Source organism: Aulonocara stuartgranti (assembly GCF_965226115.1).
Source record: "Aulonocara stuartgranti genome assembly, chromosome: 10".
Classification (NCBI taxonomy): domain Eukaryota; kingdom Metazoa; phylum Chordata; class Actinopteri; order Cichliformes; family Cichlidae; genus Aulonocara; species Aulonocara stuartgranti.
The window spans coordinates 7689039-7704458 of NC_138946.1; the positions used below are offsets into that span (position 1 = coordinate 7689039).

The following is a 15420-nucleotide window of genomic DNA, read 5'->3' on the forward strand; positions in this document are numbered from 1 at the left end:
AAGTCAATAAAATATATTCAGATAAAATCAATAATAAAGGTAGTGATTAAAAAAATAAAGAAGAAGAAGAAGTGCGTGAATGAATAAAAAAGTCACGTAAATAAATTTAAATAAAACTGAAATTAAAAAACTTCACGTTATATAAAAAATTAAGGTCACTAAAAAAACAAAGAAAGAATATACACGAATAAGTTAAAAAGGTCCGGAATATAAATAAAATTAAAAATAAGCTAAAGAAAATAAATAAAAAATAAAAATAAATGAAAAAGTAATGAAATAGTTAAAAATAATTTAAAACATAAGATAAAAAACTTATGAAATACATTTAGAAATAAAATAGAAAAATAATCAAATAAAAAAACTGAAAAATACAAAAAAAACCAAGTCTCAAAATAAACTGTCCTCTAAGTAAATTAAGTAAATTCAAAACCCTCCAACACCTTAATGTTAACGCCTTAATAATTCACTTACACTCTTCATTGAATATCTAACATGTTAAGAAAGCACAAAGAAGCACTTTATTTTTTTTATTATTATTTTCCAAATAACTATATTAATAATTACTTTACCAAGAGGATCATAAGTTAGTAAAACTGAACTAAAGCTAAATGTCGAGACATATTTTAGTTATCTGAAAGAATGTGAAAGGATTTTTTTTTTTTAAATGAAGCCTAACCTTAAATAATACAATGTACTAAACCAAAGAAACTCATATACACTAGAAATTACTGTTTTAATGTTAAATTTTTGTCTTCATAACCAACAACAGGAAGCTTGAGTCCCAGTATTTATTGATACTGGGATGTCTTTGTGACTGAGTCCCAAATGTTTGTATTATTCCCACCATCCATCCTCTTCCACTTGTCCAAGTCTGTTTGTATTGTTGTGTAATGAAAACTAAAGCTAAAGCCAAACCTTTTCTGTAGAATGTGCATACAGTAAACTTAGCATTTATAAACCCTGAATGTAGATAAAGGGAATAATTTCACACACCGATAAAGTGCACCCTGACAATTAGGTGTATATTTATTGACTAGGATACATTGATAGATTACACACTACAGAAGATAAAAAGCTAATTTTGACTTCAAAATAAAAGATTTTGACTCATTGTACAATCTCCTGAAAAGAAATACAATTTTTGCTTGTTCTGAAATCACCACTAGATAAGGTGCATGTTTGTAGGTGATCGGTCTTTAACTAATGTGGCAGAACTGAGTAACAGTGAGGTGAACATCCCAAAAATCAGCAGTAAACCAGAAAAGGAATCACAAACGACCGTTTGAAAAATAAAAATCACCATTTCACACCAGATTTTATATTTGTTTTTAAAAGAAGCTTTCCATTTCACCCCACAATCACCAAGACAGCAGCAGCAGGTTTCATTTGTGTCACGTTCCACACAAAGCACTCAAAAATGTCTCCTTTGGGACGTGGAAATATTGCATGGATTTATTAATGCAGCACAAACGGGGCTGTACATACTGTATACGGTTATAAAACATGACATTAATGGTGTACAAAAATATTTTCCATAAATCTGAATCTCAACAAAAGAAATATGAAGGAAAATTACACACAATGTAAACTCAACACAGCTTCTGCGCTCTTAAATGTGTTTGAAAATTGTATCCAACCTCCCCACCAACACACAGCTGCGATCATTTAAAGCACTTTAAGGACCCCCGTAGGTTTTATCACTAAACGTGCCTGTGATGGCATCATTATTATAGATTTATTACCGGTATTTTTAAAGTTCTGATTCACCTTCTTGCATCATGTTTTGGAGACGTCTGCCTTCTCTTGAATAGAAACTAAACTGGACTCGCCCTGTGAAGCTCCAAGCGCACAGAAATTCATATGAAAAGCACATAGCGACATCTCCTTCCAAGAATCATAATCATTTGTTAACCACACACACAGAGAAAATAAAATAAAACAAATAAATCCCCAACAAATTGTTGTGAGAAGCTTCATGTAGGGCACTACTTTTTCCTTTCTGCCCAACCACACAAGCCTGTGCAGAAGGAGGTGGTGAAAGTTTTTTTTCTTTTTTGGTTTCTTATTTAAAAAAAAAAAAAAAAAAAAAAAAAAGTGTGTGAAATACAATAAGAAAAAATAAAGCAAACAATAACTAACATAGAGAAGATTTCATTTTTGCTCTATTTGGTCATATTTCTCAACATTAACCACACCCCTGTATAATAATAAATTAAAGATTAAGACAGCCAGTTAAAGACTAATGACTAAAACTACCCGTGAAACCAATAAAAACCAAACTAACTAAATACTTTCAAAACTAAAGTGAAATAAACAAACCCTTTCTGGCTACTAGCTACTAAACTAACGAAAAAATATTAAAAATCTGACAAGTTACAACCTTTAAGATAGGTATGCAAGTAACTAGCTTACAGATACTGCTGTCATACAGTTACACACAAAAAAGAGTGAAAGGGAAAAGCGGGGAAAAAAAAAGCAGACAAATGTTTACCTCCAATTACTCAACTGATCTGTCCCCTCATTTCCCCAAATTTAAGGTCAGCGTTTCTTTATTTTTTTAAGCATTTCTTTTGCCCCCCCCCTTACTGCACACATTTGGACGGTAGGGGGCAGTTACCTCCTGGGGGAATGCATTTATGTAGGAAGAGGTTTATTCACAGGTGAAAGTGTAACAGTTACCGTTTCCACATCGAGCACACTACCCTGACACTGGAACATCTGCACGTGTCTGTTTTTGGATGCTCTGAGAGCGACGTGGCAAGTTTAGTTCCATAATATCTGAGAGAAGGCAGGTGTCGCTAACACTGGGGTCGACATAAGTGGTTCTCAAACTGCACAGGTGTGGGCAACAAGATGAAAAATAGTTCTGTGTGTATTTTAGGGAATCTGTTAGTTGCACTGGACCATCTCCATTGAGATAAAAATTCTTTTTTGGACCACTCTTCCACATTACTGACAAATTCAAACTGTGGGGTGTTATTTTTTTCCCCTCCCACAGAGTTTGAGAACCCCAGATCTGTACTGCGAGGTGTGAGGTGAACATCTTCTCATCCTCCGTCCCCTAATAACCATAGGAGGGACACGTAGGCATCATTTATCGCTTTAGCTCCAGGGCAGGTCTGAACTTCTTAATTTTGGAGAACCAGAAAAATAACATGCAATTCTGGGTGTGTCCTCGAGACTTCAACTTCAAGCCAGTCACTTCCCAATTTAACTTCTCATCTTTTCCAAGAACAAATATAAGGCAGGTCCGCGGAGGATGCGGACCCTCCCTCGTGACCAAGAAAAACAAAACAAAACAAAAAAAAAATCTATGTGCAGCAGGGGTTCCTGTTTCAGTAAGCACTGCCAGCAACTCAATCTTTGAATGCATCCTGACAAAGATGATAAATGAGTTTCTGACCCGGTAAAAATACAGGGTGCAACCAATCACACCCCCAATTTAAGACTCTTCCCCCCTCCCTCACACACTCACATACACACACACACACAGTGTTTTATCAGTTTCAATGCCACTCACCACATTTCACAACCATTGTCAAGTCTGTACTAACGACAAAATTTACAAAAAAAAAAAAAAAAAAAATCCCAAGTTGCTGATTCCTCTCCTCGTTTCTGAGAACAAACATGTCCTTAGTAACAGATGAGTTTCAGCTTTCTATTTATAATGCCACGGTGCCAGCAGGACTGTGAATGTTTATAAAAGCTTTGTGTGCTCAAGATGACAAACAAAGTTACAGCAAATGCCATCCATGGCACCCTTATGGCACGAGAAACAACATGAAAAAACATGTCCGTTTTAGCAGTAATACTTTTTTTAGGTGGTGGATTTTATCTTAAAAGCGTCTCCGAATGACTGTCGTATCAGCCCACCAGGATGACAAAAATAAAATCCCTCAACCTTTCTCCTTGCATCCTTTAATAAAGCAGCCTCACGGGATTGTTCCTTCCTCTGTGACAGGGTGCTCGTTTTGTTCTTTCGCATTTCTGCGTCTTAAAAGAGAAAAATAAAAAAGGTGTACACTCTCTGGCCATACAAAGTAAGAGAAAATCAGCATAAAGAGGGGAAACGTTTACAGTATTTAGCATGTAAGGTGTGCATGTATATAGAGTTAATTCTATAATATTATTTTCCACTTTTTGTACATCAACAACAAAAAAAGAGGACTTGGTTTGTAGTGTAGGGTGTGGTAAAGTGGTGACGCTGTCTCCACAGGACAGTCATCAGGTAAAGTCTTTGTTGGTTTCACTCTGAGGTTCACAGTCTAGCACAAGCAAACAAAAAAATCTCTCACAGACACACACATCTGTGAGAGCCGCAGTGTTTTATCTCCCGTTTTATCTCCATTTCCCTCCTGCAGGTGTCAGTGAAAGGTAGTGGCTGGAGATGCACGGATACAACGGAGAGGAGGAGGATGACTCTGCTGTGTGATGTGATGATTTCAATACTGGGATGGAAGCATGTAAACCGGGGTTTGACTGATATCGGTCACCTGTGCCGTCTTTAATACGTTTTCTATTCAATACCTCTGTTAAATAGGAGGTATTAACAGGTTTAGCTGTGTTTGATCAACATGCTCAGAATCAGTACACTTGTGTAGCATCAACGCCCTCTGAGCGGGGGGGGGGGGCCTTTGATACCTGTATTTTGGCTCTGACATTTCCAGTTTACACAAATTTACTACAAGTACACAGAGCTGAAGTCCACCAGAGTGAAGATACGTCCTTGCTCAAAAAGACAAACCTCACATTAGTGGACTTTGGGGGCTCTGTGTTAAAAAGACTGGACAGTAACAGCTGTGGTTACAGGCAGACGTCATCATTAGCTAGTCTAATAAAGAAATGTGTTAAGGTTATTGGCTGGGCCTGATATTATATAAACTGTGCCCAACGGGTGAAAATAAGATTAAAAACGATTAAAAAGTTTACGTTTTAAGGAAAAACTGTTGCATAAGCACAACAAACTCACTCATACCAACTACTTTGGCTACTCCATTCTTGCATAATTATAGAGATTGGATACAAAGATTGATCAGGACATTACTGTGATAGTTTATCTGATCACATGTATTTAAACAGTGGTTTAACTTTTGGATTTGTATTAAAATTAAATATTAGTTACTTTAAATTGGAAAACCTGCACCTGAGTACGACTGCAGATTTTGGTTAAGATAAAAACCCCATGTTTCCCCCAACCTGAGTGAAAACTTTAGGTGTGTAAGCACGCTAAAGCAAAATCCTATTGTTCTTATATCTTTTAAACTATGATTATACAAAAAAGTTTAGCAAGTTCTTGACTTGTTTGTTTCTTGGTTGCCTCAAAAGGGTTAAATAAAGGCCTTTCTCGTCAAACCGTTAACGGACCTTCCAGTGTCATCCTGGGTGAACCAATACATGCTGCCATGTACTTCAGTGTGTCTGCAGTGATGTTTCACAATGCAGGCAAACCGATATCAGTCCGACCACAGGGTGAACTCTTAATATGACTGGGGTTCATCAAAAAGACATTAGACAAGATCAGCCAACACATCACATGTTGGGGTGGGCAGGAAACACTGACCAGTTTAGCTCAGAGTTTCATATAGTGTGTGCTTGCAGAAATCTTCTTCTATTCCAGCATGACGAAACTGAAAGCGAGGGGATGTGCTGGAGGTGACGGGAGCCTGCGCTTCTCAGCTCTCGTCGTCTGGATAGTACTGTTCCAACAACCGAACGTGGGTGAAAGGAAAGTGGCCTCGTTTGCCTTTGCATTCACCCTCCCATTGGCCGTTCACGTTGATCTTGGTCACTTTTACGGTGTCCCCCACCTGTTAAATAATAAAAAGAAAAGTCAGGCATATTCTGCAATCCTTACACGTCCTCTTCACGCTCTAAATAAACTCTGACACATGCAAGTCAAAGTTATCAATACAAGCTCAGCGTCTGATTTCTATCAAAGCCCGCAGAAAGAAATGCATTGATGTGACATTGATTGACCCATCTTCATTTTACAGCTGTAGAGCAGAGAAACCATACAGGCCAAATTACAGGACTTCCACATTCGTCAGCTTTCATCTGATAATCAGATCCGGCCGGTTTGATCCGCTTCATTTACTCAACGAGATGCTGTGTTCGTGTTTGGCTGAATTTTTCCTTCCTAGTGTGAGTGACATATTTATCCCATGAAGGTCATTTTAGTGGACACAGAAGCTGGAAATGGACACCAGATGCAATTCACATTTTTCATAAATTAGATATAGATTTGGGTATATTGGCCTTCAAAATACTATGAAAGTTAATTCAATATCAGCTAATACATTAATAAAAGGTTTTCTTTTTACTCCTTAGAAATTAGTATCACCCCAATAATCCAGCCTCAGTCTTTATTAAATGCACAAATAGTCTATATTTGGATACTGGCTGCAAAATTTCTGCCAACCACTTTAATAACAGCAGACATTTATAAAACAGTGCAATGCCATCTCGTCTGCTTTACCTCACACCATCTTCCACTTGTGATCATTCAAACACTGCAGTGGCTTCTGTCCTTACCGATGAGAGTCAAATAAACAGTGGATTTTAAGCAGGGGGCTCTGCTGACAGCAGTTCATCCAAAGACTGGATGCGCCAAGCAGATTAAATTTACTTTAGCTGTCTTTTTTCTTTCTTTTGGAACTACGCATCATTACTGTTAATTATTTTTTCCTGTTAAATCAGTTCCAGCCAGTGTTGGGGCTGTTACCAAACATGTAAGTTTTTACCTTTTAAACACTCACAAATTACTTATTTACTCCTTGTAGAAAGTAAATTCTTACACTGCTTATTCCATCCTGTGAACTTCCCAGTTTACAGTGTAACACTAAACCTTTCATACTGCTGTCAGAGTAATGAGGACACGCAGAAGATCTTTCGTTTGGGTGGTGAGGGACACAAAGTCACCCACTGAGGAGTTTTGGGTCCAGACTAATGAGTGTTTTTCACCATAAAGCCAGAGTCTCAAGGGAAACCGCCAGAGAACAGAGGCCTGGGTGGGAATGAGCTTGCACGCCTCGGGAAACCTGCACAGCAAATCAAAGCAAACTACCAACGGCCACAAGCCGCCAAACACAGACAGAGGGAGAGATCCTCAGTGATCCGGAAACAGAGGCGGCTCTTAATAAACCTTCCTCAGGTTTTACTTACAGAAAACCTGTGAGTGTTACCTCCTATATATCTGTATGGTCTTGGCTCGCACTCAGCATTTACAAACGACTGAAAACGCAGCGCTGCAAAGCCAAAAGGCGTTAATACCACACGCAAACAAGAAATCAGAAGCATTGTAAGGAAAATAAATGCAGAAAGATTCATATTTTTAAATCCCTGTTTGTTTGTTTGTTTTTTAGTTCCATAATTGCTGGAAACAATCGTAATGAAATTAAAATCCAGTTACCGGCCCTGCCTTAGATTAAAGGACGTTATCAGGTCGTCACAGCATTTGGCTTTGCAGACCTGCCATCATGCTCGCTGTGGTGGGTTGTTGTTTCTGGCCAGAGCAGTTTGAACTTAAGGCTACGTTCACACTGCAGGTCTTGATGCTCAATTCCGATTTTTTGATCAAATCCGATTTTTTTGTCTGCTTGTTCACACTACAAAAAAAAATGCGACAGCAAACGCGCTCTAGTGTGAACGTTAAAAGCAGCCCGCATGCGCAAAAGAAGACGTCACACACAGCGCGCTCTGTTTAGACCCAGAGCAAACAGTATTGTTTGACTAATGGCCCTTAATATAAAGACTTTGGACTTTACGTTTCCCAATTTTTGCTTTAAGTTATTTTGTCATTTACATAATAATGTAAATAACCTAATAATGATCCTTATTGCTGTTTTAGAGGAGCGGTGCTTCAAAGGATAGCTGCAGATTTCTGTCAGAATCTGCAGATTATACAGTACAAATAAAATGTTCACGTTGTCTTCCCAACAGTTTCACTAACATCTACACTTGATGGCCAGGAAGCGTTCGCGATGTCTTCTCCGGCGCTGATAATTGGCGTCTGTCTCGTGTCAGTGACGTAAAAGACGGATTTAATGCGACTTGACCGTTCAAACAGCAGTCGCTTTCTAAAACATCGGATATGTATCGGATTCAGCACCACATACGAAAGTGACCCAGATCGAATGTGAAAATATCGGATTTGTGCCGTTCACACTGTCATACCATGATCAGATATGGGTCGCATAGGGTCAAAAAAAATCGGATTTGATGCGCTTTCGCCTGCAGTGTGAACGTAGCCTTACTGTCACATTCTTGCAGCTTCGTGCTATAAATCAGAATCACTCCTCAGAAGCTTCACATCTTTTCTCCTGCATATAAAAAGAAATCCTGGAAATACTTTTACTGTCCGGCGGTTGCAGTATTGCTGTTTAACTAGCTGTAATTTCATTAAACTGTTCATATTCTGAATCACAGACTAATGTAATCAGATTGTAACCCACTGCTACAGCTCAATGGAGCACATCAACTATAGTTCCATCGATGGACAACGCCGATTATGGTCAACATGCACGGCGATGTGCTTCACTACAGTTTCACATTGCATCTCCATATACAACGACCATTTCCAACACAGACGTGTCTGGGCGTGCACACACAGGTTCACACCTGCAGAAACACCATCCATCATAGTCAAAGGAGAGAAAACAGCAGGATATTTCTGACTGTTGGACTCGTTTAAGCTGGAGATGCTCTCATATCTTCTCCTTGACTCTTCCCCACCAGGTATACTTGTCAGTGAAAAACTGAGCTGTGTGTGAGAGACAGGTGAGATCTACACATAAGAAAACAACCCAAACTGGCCATACAGTACACCTATACGAGGAAGGTAGATAAGCATGTTTGGGCCAAACACTGCGCATTATGGAGGGTGGATAACCTCTGCCGCCTAGCACGGATGCTGTTGACAATTAGCAATCCAACACAGGTAACAGGATGACTGGACTATGGAGCAAATCACCCAACCCTGATATCAGAGCTGAAAAAATAATAAATGGAAAAGCTAAAAGTTTAGTTGGCCAAACGGCAAACGTGTGCAATGTGGAGACACTGAGTCCAGATTACTGTAGAATGTACTATTCAGTACATCACCACAAAGCAACTTAAAAGCGTTGTGCTCCACTGGACCTCAGTGGTAATGAATGTTCAATGCAACTTTCACATTAACCCATTGGGCTGCAGTGTGTGCATGAAGAGAGGCCACTGTAAAGGATCTATGTCTCCACTCTGAATGTCCTCATGCTCGCTGTCAGCCTGCATTTATAAAGACACAGTGTGCGTGCTCACATGCATGAGTAAGCCATTATAACAATCGGGACAATCTACGCCGCCTCGGCTCGGACCCTTTTGAAAGTGGAAAATAAGGGGGGGAAGAGTGATTCACAATAAACAAGAGGAAAGTAACTGGTGATAAGATTAGTACCTCCAGAGCCAGCGCCGTCTTGTCGTAAGCGTTGGGCACCCGCTTCTGAATTGCCCGGGCATAGACCGGCCCGTTCTGTAGGTTTGGGAGCTGAGTGTTGACCACAGGCTGAGCATACGGGCCCGGTTCCCCCAGAGCGGTGGCCTGAGGAGAACCTGTTCCATCTGTGCTGCCCATTACCCCGCCAACATGGCCGCCTTGTCCGGTCCCTGCGGGTACCGGACTAAGACTGGCTGCAGTGGGCGAAGAGGGTCGGAACCTTTCCACATAAGGCACAGGGATCATCCCGACTCGGCCCTCCTGGTTCTTGGCGTGCCACCACTGCTCCTCTGGTTTCTCCAGCACGCGCAAGATGTCCCCCCTGCGGAAGGGGAGGTCCTCATAGTCGTTGCCAGGGAAGTCAAACAGTGCCCGGACATACTCGCCTTCCTCGGTCTGCTGGGGAGGTCCGACAGCGGGGGGGCTGATGAGGCCTGACTGCCTGCCTCTGTTCACAGGCTCTATGAGCGTTGTGGTGTCCAGGTAGTGGATCTTGTAGAACTCCAGCAGAGCCGGCAGCCCATCAAACTCCTGATCCCCAATCCGAAACCGAGAAGGAGCCAATCCTGGTGGAAGAAATGAGACTTTATTAGCTTGCTGAAAAATAAAAAAAAATTAGGACAAACCCCTATTTCATAATAAAATAATAATAATTTTGCCACCTAGCCTGTTTGTTTTTTCTTTAATAAACACGTTAAGCTGTGCACACATAACCATTTTAGTGAAAGAGAAAATGAAAGTGTGCAAAAAGTCATGTGATCAATGTTACCTAATATAACTTAATAAGCAGTTATATAAATCTCTTGATATTAGAAGACAACTAATAACAGATATGAATAAGACCAAAGGCAGGTAGGTTCCTTTAGATCGACATGCAACATTAACAGTGATGTGTTACGGCCCTAGCAGGGCCTCTCTCTCTCCTGAGGGTGCCTGTGTGGGCGTGTCCCACTACCTCCTGCCTGAGGTGCCACCTTTCCCTCCTGTACAGCTGACTCCCATCAGCAATTAAGGGTATTTAAGCCCAGAGCAGGGTGAGCTCTGGGCCAGAGTGCCATTTTGTGTGGGTACAGCTAGTGAGCTGAGTGTTTGCGGTAGTTTCCAGCTAGTGAGCTGTGTAGTGTGTTGTCCAGCTAGTGAGCTGTGTAGTGTGTTGTCCAGCTAGTGAGCTGTGTAGTGTGTTGTCCAGCTAGTGAGCTGTGTAGTGTGGTTTCCAGCTAGTGCGCTGTGTAGTGTGTTGTCCAGCTAGTGAGCTGTGTAGTGTGTTGTCCAGCTAGTGAGCTGTGTAGTGTGTTGTCCAGCTAGTGAGCTGCGCTTTCCTTTTGACTTTTTGCTTTATTTGACCAACGCCTGAGTTTTGTGTTTTATGGTGATAACGGCTTGTCCGTCTCTTTTAGTTGACTTACTTCAATAAAACGGTTTTATTTAAACTGTTTCGCCTCCTTGACTCCTTTTTCTGACCCGGTCACTTTTGTTACTTCCCCCTCACCGCCTAGACCCCCCCCAGGGGAACGTAACAGATGATACTGTATTGTGATCGTAACTGCAGAATGACTGTCTTCCCTCCCATCCTCAGTAGTCTGAATTCTCAAGTACATTTGCCAAATAGTGTACTGAGCAAGCACACAAGTACAAACTTGGTGGTGTTAGAGAAACACCCACTGAAGTGGAGCTGCCCACTGTGTTTGTGCTGTTGGTGCCTGTGGGAAAATTTGTCATGTAACTAACTGACACATTAGACCTGAGCAGATTGATTTTTGAGGGATAATAAAATTGATAATGCATCAATAAAGGCAAACAGTATCTAGCCTACTTCTCACTGATTTACTAACTTCCACGAGGGCTTGGTACAGCCAGATAAACGACAGAAGAGAAGAGCAGCAGAGCAAGTTTCTGCAGGGCGTGGATTCAGGAATGACTCAATTATGACACTGTGTCACTTTGAGTTCAACTGTCCTGACTCAAACAGCACCACAGCTGAATTAAGCACTTGTTTGTCATTTCAAAATAAATGTGACAACTATGAGGAGAATCATTTTGCGTACAGTCTCTTTTACCATCTATGAGGCCATCCCCTGATTTACTACTGGGAAACAAGACACAGGGAAGTTCAGAAAGGACGAGGATTGTGCAACAGCCATTAAGAGCCTCAAGCACAACGGCAAAACCTGCAAGTACGGGTGTGTGTGTGCGCAATAGGGCCTGATCACAGACATTCCTGAAGCACCAATCTGACCAGTCATCCCCCCCGTTGTGACAGCGGAACTTCCCCAGTTCATTCAACCTCTGCAGCAGCAGCAGCAGCAACAGCAGTAATAACAGTTGCTCACACCAGCTCACCTTACCTCTTTACCTGCTGAAGGGTAGTCCTGCTGCTAAACAGGGACAAAACACCGCCAAAAAATATATTACCCTTAACAAAAACAGCGGCTGAATGACTAAAATGCGGTTGTTTACTATCCTTTAGAGCTGGGCGATATGAGATTTTTTCATATCACGATATGTTTTTTTCATTTCAGGCGATAACGATATATCACGATATAAGCCAAATAACTATATTTGTAAGATTTAAATGTGCCGTTGCTCACAAGTAAAATGTGAAATAATCAGCAGCTTGTTTTTATTTAAATATTTATTTCCCATAATAAGTTCAACAGGGTAGATGTACTTAAGGAACATGAGACTTTTTCAGATAAATAAAGGCAAATATTACAAACTACACAAAAGGCAGCCGCTAAAGCGTTTAAGTTTCAAAATAGAACAAACGAAACAGACTAAATTGTCAATTCCACTTAGAAACAAAATATTAATTCTAAAAATAAATCTTAGTTTGTTTTACAGAAGAACAGACAAAACTGACTAACTTTTGTCAATATCAAATAAACTGAGAACTAAAAGGAAATTCTCAATCTCTCCTTGTTGTATAGTTTAGCTTTTCAAACAGTTTTAACAGTTACTTTAGTCTGACAAAAGCCGAATGACGAATTAGCGCTTCCAGTCAGAGACTGAGGCTACGTCCACACGTACACGGGTATTTTTGAAAACTGAGATTTTCCGTTTTCGTTTTAAAAAATAATCCCGTCCACACATAAAGGCAGAAATGAAGGAAAACGCTGCTATGAACATGCCAAAGCAGCAGGTGGAGCTAGATTTCTAACCGTGCAGAAATGTTGGCCAATCAGAAGTCTAGAAGCCTCGGTGGGAAAAAGTAAACAAAGCTGGGGCATAGAAGCAGAACCGAGTCGTATGTGTGGAGGGACAGTAACTGTGTGTATATGTAAGCATTTAAACACTGCAGAGAGTAGAATTAACAGTAACAGTATTGTAGAAATTCATTTCACCGAAACAATAACGTGGCGCACAGTGTGACGCATGCACCAGTTTATTGTATTTCCAGACTTGCTTTCGGCACAATTTACAGTGCACGCTACTCTGTTTTTTGTCAGACTTGAAATAGCCGAAATACCTTCACACTACGGAACTTCTATGGCTCTTCCGTTCGACAATCTCTCCGGCGTTGGAACCATCATCTGTTTTCTCTTCGGTCACGCTCGGTTGATTTTTCTAGTCGGCACACTCATTTCCTCCATTACGCGCTGGCTCCATTACCCGCTGGCTGCTTCCCAAACAAACACACGTGCGGCTTGGCACTTGTGCTGTACGTAACAAGTCACGCGACGTGACGCTGCGGCTGTGATTGGTTCGGCTCTGCGCTACTTAATTTGGATTGGCTTGGCTGACCCTTTTTTTTTTTTTTTTTTAAGAGGACAAGAGCGGCGAAGTCTATCGCGATAGTTTAATTTCTCTATCGAGTAAAAGTTATATCGCGATACATATCGTTATGTTCTATCGCCCAGCTCTACTATCCTTTAAAGAAACCTCCATCAACCACACATGGGGATTAGATTCAATAATACTACTCACCTTCATTTTTCAGTTAAAAGCAACACTGACTCACAGAACTTAGTAAAACTATATACCAGTTTTAAAAGACAGCTTTAATAATCACGGAAAGTTATAAACCTGCATGTTACTGTACATATATGTTAGTGGCTTTAGGGAAGTAATGTTAATTAGACAATTCCAGAAAGGAGTTCAATGTTGCCTGAGGAGTTTGTGGGCGGATAGTGGAGATTTATTACATACATGCCGACTTTTTAAAATAGTTTTAAAAACCCAGAAAGATGTAGATTTATAGGGTAAATAGGGGGAAAACATTTTGGATTTAGTAAAATCTGTTAAATAGGACAATTCCTAAAGGTAGTCTGGCTGGTTTGCGGAAAGAGATGTGTACAGCATACCTACAAAGTTTTGTTTTGCATCCAAGATTTCATTATTATATGAATAATGATTTTAAAACTGAGCTTCAAAAACACTAAAATAAATAAATGTGTAAATCTCTAATGGTAAGATTTGAGTGCTTGTGGAGTTACTCTGATTTTTTTAAAATTGGACAATTCCTAAGGGGAGTCTGGCGTGGCTTGGGGATCGAGTGGGCGGTAGAGAGGTGTGTAAACCACATGTATAACGTTTTGTTGAACAGAGTGGTGATTTTTGTTATTACAAATACGCCGACTTAAAAAAGAAGCCTCCAAAACGCGAAAAGGTTGTAAATTTATTTGGTAAAACCAGGATATATTTGTGGATCTACTACTGTCTTGATCAATTAGACAATTCCGAAAGGGAGTCTGGCGCTGCTTGAAGAGCGAGTGAGCTAAATCCTAGCAAAGCAGGTTTAAAATGAAAGTACTCCTTATGTTAGAGCCAAGGGAACACGAAGAGGGTCAAGTTCAGTTAAAGTGAGAAGTAGACCAACGTTACCTGATCCAGATTGTCTGTTGTTGCTGATACTGTTGACGATATAATGGGACACTCTGGAGTTCTCCGACACGGAGAGCACGTAGTCTCCGGGGATGGTTATCGAGTCCCTCACGAGGAAAACACCATGTCTCTGTCCCTGTAAAAGAGAAACCGCCTCCTGGCGGCTCAGTCTCCCCCAATACCAGCTTGCACGGTCTTCGGCATCAAAATTACCGGCCATGGCTGTGAAATCCCTTCCAAGGCTTGAGGCCTTTCCCCTTCGCCTCTCCCTATCCGCAACTCATACAAAAACTTTGGTTGACTAACACTCCCGCTGGAAAAACGTCACAACGGCACGATTTTCGTAACGTCTAAGCGTAATATCAAGGGGTTTATTTCGGCGGAACGAATTCTGCACCACAAATCCAAATGATCTACTTTTTGTTGTTTAAAATAACAAAAAAAAATCATAACTATCGTGCAACAAGAAACTCCAAGGCTGAAATGGCGGATCTAGGGAAAAGTTGACCTCATCTACCGGAAGGGATGCCCGGTCAATGGGAAGCGGTGCGTTCACGCCCATTAAAAGATTGGAAATCTACCAAACGAGCTTTCATCTCCGTTTAAATTACGGCTACATTTAATGCGGATGCCTTCTGTTTATATTAGTTTGCATGTGTTTTTTTTTACTGATTATGTCGTCTTTGTCTTAGTTCACAAATGTACAAATTTTAAATCCTTGACATGACTGGAAGCCAAGCATCGCTCACCGACCGTAAGTTTATGTTGAAACAACAAAGGCACCACAGAAATTAAAAAGCGTTAACATTGTGAAAATCGTAAAATACATCTTTTGGGTTTGTTAGTTGTTGGTTTGTTTGTTTGTTTTTAGCATTCTTTAAGAGATCAAAATAAACTTAATATAAACTTTTGTTTATATATTAATACCGTCTTTGAATGGACTTGCACCAAATAAGTATGCCTCTATAAGAAGGAAAACAAAATATTAATAAAGATCTTAAATCTCATTAGCCTTTTTCTCAGGTTAGTTAGTCTGATGCTTAATTTCTTCCCGTATTTTAAATCACAAATTAAATAATGAATTAACCTCCGTCAGTTTTACCACCTACACCCAGGCCTGATTACTGCCA

The 15420-nt window shown here is 40.3% G+C and overlaps 1 protein-coding gene across 1 annotated transcript; it reads right to left on the reverse strand.

Moving 5' to 3' along the window:
* Nucleotides 1-1438: 1438 nt before the first annotated feature.
* Nucleotides 1439-14814, reverse strand: LOC309715910 (adapter molecule crk-like). Its single transcript, XM_082549391.1, has 3 exons — nucleotides 14291-14814; nucleotides 9431-10035; nucleotides 1439-5807 (listed from the first exon to the last, which is right to left on the reverse strand). Exons 1-3 carry the CDS (start codon nucleotides 14508-14510, stop codon nucleotides 5673-5675), a joined length of 960 nt encoding a protein of 319 aa, XP_082405517.1. The 5' UTR covers nucleotides 14511-14814; the 3' UTR covers nucleotides 1439-5672.
* Nucleotides 14815-15420: the final 606 nt, after the last annotated feature.